Consider the following 7366-nt stretch of genomic DNA (forward strand, 5'->3'; position numbering starts at 1 on the left):
TTGAACATTTTACTTACCAATCTTTGATAAGTGGCACCGGCGTTGATCAGTCCAAATGGCATTCCGATATAGAAGTAAAGCCCTCTATCAGTGATGAAAGATGTGTGCTCCTGGTCAGGCTCATACATAAGGATTTGGTTATACCCGGAGTATGCATCCATGAAGCTGAGCAAAGCATGTCCTGCCGTGGCGTTGACCAACTGATCAATTCTTGGTAGGGGAAAACTATCTTTCGGGCACGCCTTATTCAGATCGGTGAAATCCACGCATGTTCTCCATTTGTCATTGGGCTTTTTTACCAACACCGGGTTTGCTAGCCATTCGGGGTAGAAGGATTCCCGAATTAGTCCAACGTCCAGGAGCCTTTCTACTTCCTCTTCCAGGGCTATAGCTCTCTCTCCGCTTACGGCCCTTCGTTTTTGTCGAACCCCTTTATGCTTGGGATCGATATTCAGTCAGTGGCACATTATCTCTGGATCAATTCCTACCATATCGGAATGGCTCCATGCAAATACATCAAGGTTCGCCAAAAGAAATATTGAAAGACCTTCCTTCAACCTTGGTGCTAACTGGGATCCTATTCTCAAGACTTTACTCGGATCTTTTTCGTCGACAGGGATTTCAATTGTATCTTCTGCTGGCCCCATCTTCTCCGTCGGCATTGGTATCCGGGGATCCAGGTCAGGTGAATCATGGATTTCATTGTCTTGCGGAGAGGGCGCATCCCCTTTAGGAAGAGTGTCGACTTCTTTAGAAGGCGCGCCTTGCATAGCAGGGGCATCAACTTCCTTGGTATATTTTGCGGATAAGGGTGCTCCTTCAGGGGGAAGGGCACTATCCTGTTCGAGGCTTTGCAAGGCATCGAATATCCCTTCTAACCGTTCCCCATGAAAATATTTTTGGACTATGGTATCCATCGCCTCCTCTTCTTCCAAAATCTCAATTCTGATTGCGTCTTATAAGTACAACATTGTTGGGGGCAACCCGGAGGGATGCTTATCTTCTTGCTCAACATAATAGTGGACTCGGATTTCCTCGGTTGGTTGCTCAATGCTTTTCTCTTGGTCTACGTCCGGAGTATCTTCGGCATGGGAGTCTTTTCTAAAGCCTTTCATAGCTTTCCTGTAGCACTCCCGAGAGTCATACTGAGAACCCTTTATACTCCCCACCCCATTTGGCGTTGGAAGTTTGATAGTTAGATAGTGGATTGAAGTGATAACTCTCATCTCCCGCAGAAAAGGTCGTCCCAGCAACACGTTGTGGGATGATTCCTGATTCAGGACCTTAAATTCAAGCATCTTTGTCACCGACAACGGGCTTTCCCCCAAAGTACACGGAAGCCGAATCGATCCCATGACTCTAACTCCTGCACCGGAAAAGCCATAGACCCACGAATCTTCTCCCGACATATCCCGATCAGGCATTCCCATCTTCTTAAAGGTGTTGTAGTACAGGATATTTGTCGAGCTTCCATTATCCACGAAGGCCCTGTGAATATTTTTGGTTCCGATCTGGATGGAAATAACTAGCGCATCATTGTGGGAATGGTGTACCCACCGGGCATCTGCTTCTCTGAAGGTAATATCCATGGACTCGCCCTTAAACACTTTGGGCGGTCGAGTTTCCAACCTATGAATATCCGTGAGAGGCCTGAATCGAGCTTCCCTGGCGTATCTTGCCAAGGCTCGATTACTGCATTCCATCCCGGGATCTCCCCCATAGATTGTTCGGATATTGCCATCCCTGACAAATTTACTTTCCTCTAGGGTGTCATTGTTCGATCCGCGCAGGGCTCGTCTTTCTTCTTCCCTCGTTCTGTCATCCTTGTGTTTCCTTACTTCCTTGACTACCCATTCTCCGAGGTACCCTTCCTTGATAAGCGCTTTAATTTCATCTTTTAAATGTCGGCACTCATGCGTGTTATGCCCAGATGATTCATGGTATTCGCAATATTTTTTCTTATCTTTGCTTTGCCATGATGATAAAGCTTCAGGTTTTCTAAATAGCCCTTTATTTTTGTTTACTTCGTAGATATGATCGATAGATGCGACCAAAGGTGTGTACCGGCTTGTCCTGTAGTCATAGTTTGAGGGAGGACTCCATCCCCTCCTTGTGCTTGCTGTATTCACCCGGTCCGGGCTTCGACTATCTCTTCGGTACCTTGGGCTTGGAGACCTATCCCTCTTCCTTCCTTTGTTTCTTTGACTCGATTGTGAAGTCGGTTGTACTTCTGCCAAAGATTGTTCTGTGGCTTTAAAAGATTTTGCCAAAGCGAAGACATCTGCTAGAGTGGCCGGATCTTTCCCTTGCAAGTGCTTCCAAAAATCCGAACCAACCCTTAATCCTGCGATCAAGAAGCTTTTCAGGGCTTCGTCTGATGCTCCCCTCACGCTAGTAGATTCAGCGTTGAACCTTTTGAAGTACGATGTCAAGCTTTCATTTTCCCTTTGCCTAATATTGGCAAGAGTTGTGACAGAGGACGCGTATCTCACCGCGGCTTGGAACTTGGTTAAGAACAGAGTCTTCATCTGATCCCATGAGGTGATCACTCCTGGCCCGAGCTTTTGAAACCACTGCTGGGCACTTTCTCTAAAGGTTGCCGCCAAGAGACGGCATCGAGCCAAGTCCGGGACTTGGTACACATCCATCTCTATATTAAAACGACCTAGGAATTCCACCGAATCCAAGTTTCCGTAATAAACGGAGATCGCTAGTAGTGTTGCGATATCCGGCCGACAACTGTGCCTCTCTTACTGCCACCGAAAATGGGGAAGGGATTTCGGCTGTGGCCGTCACCCTGCCTTCCAGGTGGTTAAGTAGCCTTTTTAAGACTCCCACATTGAAAGTTCCCACGCCTGGGATGGTCTGCATTTGAGGCTGCGGACCTTGGGGCTATAATGGAGGTACCTCCACTTGATTCCCTCCGAGAAGGGCTTGCTGCTGGTTCGTATTCTGGGCATCTTCGGGTATCACAATTACTTCAGGATTTCGTCCTTGATTTCTCCCTTGATTCTCTTCTCCACCTTGGCCGCGGCCCCGAGCCGTACCGCGATCATAGTGTCCTACATTTCTGTGATCATCATGTTCCGCATAATCATAGCCATCTGCTTGGTTATTCCATCGGGAATCAAGGTGACCGCGGTAATTGTCGCGACGGTATCCCTCTAAATATCTACCTCGGCCTCCACCTCTTCCTCTCTATTAAGGCCTTCTCCAACGATCGTTTCCATACCCACGCCCATATTGATCCAGCGATCTTCGGGGAGGAGCTCTCTCATGATCGCGGTGCCGCTCCCGATTTTCCTGGGAATTCAGGGGCACACGCGTTGGATCGCGGTGCCGCTCCTAATTTTCCTGGAAATTCAGGGGTACACGCGTTGGATCGCGGTGCCGCTCCCGATTTTCTTGGGAATTCAGGGACACACGCGTTGTATCATGGGGCGTCACATCTCCACGATCAGCTTCTTTCTGCCATTCAAGTAACATCATTCTCAAATCATCATCGCCCAAGCGAATCCCCAAGCGATCTTTCAAAGCTGCGAAGCCCCGTTGCTGATTCTCCGGCATCGACTCCGCCTGTCGGCGTTCCTCGAGACTACGTCCAGACCGGTGCGGATGGGTGGCTCCCCGGGTGTCTGTTCGCAAAATTTCCCGTCCATCAGCATCTTCTTCCACTAGCTCGATGATTGGGGACGTGTCATTAGAATAGTCCAGGCGTCGCAGGGTTATCGGCACACGCCCTCCTTCAGTGCGGCCATGGCCGGCTGAGACATCCCTATCAGTCATGGGTGCTTTTCCAGGTGCATGAGTCACTCGGTTATGGCGAAGACCCCTCATAGTCTTGCGTCGTTCCACAGTGCTCAACCTTGAATCGAAACCATTCAAAGCATCGCCCATGCGATACAGTTGTTCCAACAAGTCGGCGTTGCTGATGAGCACAGGTGGCTGTCCTTCAACGTCCGGCGTAGGACGATCAGTCATTGGCGGAACGTAGGGTTCATATTCATAGCCATGATCAGAATCTTCTTCGGAACTTCCATCGTAAAAACTTCCATCATGATATTGAGACATCCTTCCTCCCAGATGTAGATCTTGATTAGCCCCTCCTTCTAGCGCCAATTTGTTGACGGAGGAATTTGGGAACAACAAAACTTGAGGTTAGTAGCCGGAAACAAGATCTGTGATGGCAGTTCTTCGTCGGAAATGTGAACAGTAACCGATGAATCCGATGAACAGTATTCGTCGAAAAAGATGAACAGTGTTTGGTGGTGATGATTATTGGGGGCTGAGATTGCTTAGGGTTAGTGGTGGCTCCTTTACGCTCTCGCTTCTGACCCCTTATAATTTACCTACATATCCCTATTTATAGGGAATCAAGCCCACGTAGTTCTTGGGGAACAAGAAACCTAATAGGCTTAGATTTCTTATCCCGAGGCCCAGTAGGAAACCCACTGAAACCGTCTTCTACTAGCTTTAGGAATATCCGCCGATGAGGCCCAACCACAAAGGCCCAAGGCTCGTCTGCGGCTTCGAGACTTCACGGATAAGGCATCTCCCTGGCCAGGGATAACCCTCCGCTACCAGTTGTTTCTCTAGTCCGCGGACGCAGGTATAGCCGTGGTTCACCCCAAATGTTGGACGCATCCTTGTCCCCCGATAAGGAGCCCCTACCAGATTGCAGGACAAGTGATCCCAAGCTTTTGGGTGCAAAGTGCAGGATACTCCAAAGTCTCCCAACGAGGACACCCGTTGACTACAGAGACAGAGCTCCCAAAGCACACACCAGATTTCACCCCACATCTCCAATGAGGACACCCATTGACTACAGGAGGAGGCCTTCAGTCCAGGCATACCCCTGGAGGTCTCTGACCACGGACACCGCCTTTCCTGTAGATATGCTACAGGAAGGAGTTCTTCAATAGAGTACCTGCATCAAATAGGTTAGTAATAACATTCTCCATCTTCCTTGAATCTTGCAGAGAGTCCATCCAAGTAGCATATCAAAGTTGCATTTATATGTCAAGTAGAAGTTAAGGGCGCGCCCTTACATTCCTGTATGTTGGCGCCGCCCTATGTCATCAGCCTTTGATCTCTTCCTATATCATTCTACATCATAGGGCGCGCCCTAAATTATTCATCGTTAAGCCTTGCTCTAACTTTGTCCAAGCCAAGGTGTGAGTCTGTCAAAGCAATCCGTCCAAGGAGCCTTTCTTACTTAGGGCGCGCCCTAAAGCTCTCCGTAGGACAGATTCCAATCAAGGAATTACTCTCCCCTTTTTCAATCATTGGACGCGCCTCCTTATTACGTTTGAGGGCGCGCCTTTGGGGATAATAACCACAACCGTTAATCAGTTACTCAATCAATGGGGCGCGTCCCTAGGGCGCGCCTTCTTTTTTATGGAAAGTTAATCTTATCTTTTCCTAGATTTTAGGCGTTTCTCCTTTGATTTTGCCTATTTTATCAATCTCATTCTGAATATTTTTTATACCAATTTTTGGGCATAACAGTATGTTTAAAAAGATAGTAAATTTGCAAGATTTTAAGTAAGGTTGTCAAGTTGCAAATAAATTTTCAAAAATTGGTATATTTGTCAAATTCCCTAAAAAAGTGTCAAATTGCTTGTGGTGCTGATAAAAATGTACCGCGTTAAAGTCATACATATGATATATACAAGCCAAATTTATTAATATACATATATTAATGTTTGTGATTTTTATGAAAACAATATTGTTTTCTGCTCAAAATGGCTTACATGAAAGATAAAATAAATATTACAAAGTAAATTTTAATAATATACGTATATTAAGATTTATGATATTATGAAAACAATACTCTTAACTAAATCTTGTTTGTTATTTTTTCATGTTAATAAAAAATTAGTTTAAAAAACATAAATTGAATATCAATTCGCACATATTAAATATAGTGGAATATATGGGCAAATCAATTTGCACGGGGTCAATTAGCTTCACATATAGTCAGTCACCTCTCCTAGTAATTATTCCCTTCTATTTGACGTGTGACTTTTTATTTATTCACGAATCATTCACGAGTCTTTTATATGCTACAAATCTAATATTACCCCACACGCATTATATACAGTCTTCGCCTGTGAAATAAAAATAAAATAAAGAAAAAAGAAGCAGCAGTTTACTAGAAGAAGAAGAAGACAAACACGGCCTTACCCACTAACTTCCTTCACTTTTCCCCTACTTTTCTCCTTTCACCATCACGCGTTGTTATTATTTTCAGTTGTCAAACTCCATATAAACACACACACACAAATCCAAAGTCAAGTTATATCAGGTTATTAACTAATTATAACCTAATCATCATCGTAATCCAAAAGTCTTTAATTACCCGCACTCTTTACGTGTTTCTCAATATATACATATATATACTTGTCACACGTATTCTAAAACACACACAACACATCTCCTATATAACTCAACAATCTCTTCTACCTTTCTTTTCAAACTCATCATACTTATTATTCCATTCCCTCAATATTCTCTCTAAACCTAATTATTCTACGTAATGGGAAATTATGTATCTGCATGCACACTTATTTCTCCCTCCATGAAGAGCTCTAGGGCAGCTAGGGTTATTTTCCCCGGTGGCGAGATTCGACAGTTTCGAGAGCCCGTCAAGGCTGCCGAGCTCATGCTTGAGTGCCCGAGCTACTTCGTCGTAAATTCTGCGTCTTTGAACGTTAATAAAAGATTTTCACCGCTCTCAGCTGATGAAGACTTGGACTTTGGTAATGTTTATATTATGTTTTCAATGAGAAGAGTCAATTCTATGGTCACTGGTGCTGACATGGCTATGCTCTTCATGGCGGCTAGCTCGGCACCTAAGCGACTTGCCGGTGCTAACAATAATAAAGGGAGGGTGTTGCCGGAGGCGTCGGAGGGCGTTGACTTGTCGCCGGAGATTGAGGTTTGTAATGAAGGGTCAAGATTGAATTTGGATGATGTAGAAGGGTTTTCAACGGCGGAGTATAAATATAGATTAGCGGTTTGTAGGTCGAAAAAGCCCTTGTTGGAGACTATTACAGAAGAGCCTCTTTATGTAAGGTAGGGAAGATTTGTTATTGATTTTCAAGGGTAGAATAGGAAACTTGAATTAGTTGTTCTTTTAATATTGGAAGATATATTAAAGAAAAGGTGTTTCGTTTTGTTACGTAAGCTTTATCAGTTATAACCACCACGTGGTATTGCTCTGATTTGTTACAAACGCGGCACATTTTTACGTATTTAAATCATTCGTTCGTTCCATACCTCTGTTCACATTGTAAGTTAGTAGCGGTAATTAAGAGTCTAGTGCCCGTTTAAAAATTTATAAAATAAGTAATTTACGATAGTG

The 7366-nt window shown here is 44.8% G+C and overlaps 2 protein-coding genes across 2 annotated transcripts; one reads left to right on the plus strand and one right to left on the minus strand.

Moving 5' to 3' along the window:
• Window positions 1-956: 956 nt before the first annotated feature.
• Window positions 957-2648, minus strand: LOC141660762 (uncharacterized). Its single transcript, XM_074467750.1, has one exon. It carries the CDS (start codon window positions 2646-2648, stop codon window positions 957-959), a length of 1692 nt encoding a protein of 563 aa, XP_074323851.1.
• Window positions 2649-6538: 3890 nt separating this feature from the next.
• LOC141660763 (uncharacterized) lies at window positions 6539-7081 on the plus strand. Its single transcript, XM_074467751.1, has one exon. The coding sequence runs from the start codon at window positions 6539-6541 to the stop codon at window positions 7079-7081; it is 543 nt and encodes a 180-aa protein (XP_074323852.1).
• The last annotated feature ends 285 nt before the right edge of the window (window positions 7082-7366 follow it).

Source organism: Apium graveolens, chromosome 5 (assembly GCF_009905375.1).
Source record: "Apium graveolens cultivar Ventura chromosome 5, ASM990537v1, whole genome shotgun sequence".
NCBI classification, from domain to species: Eukaryota; Viridiplantae; Streptophyta; class Magnoliopsida; order Apiales; family Apiaceae; genus Apium; species Apium graveolens.

Coding starts and splice junctions, on each gene's coding strand:
- LOC141660762 (XM_074467750.1), bottom strand. CDS start 2,648: ATGGATGTGTACCAAGTCCCGGACTTGGCTCGATGCCGTCTCTTGGCG.
- LOC141660763 (XM_074467751.1), top strand. CDS start 6,539: ATGGGAAATTATGTATCTGCATGCACACTTATTTCTCCCTCCATGAAG.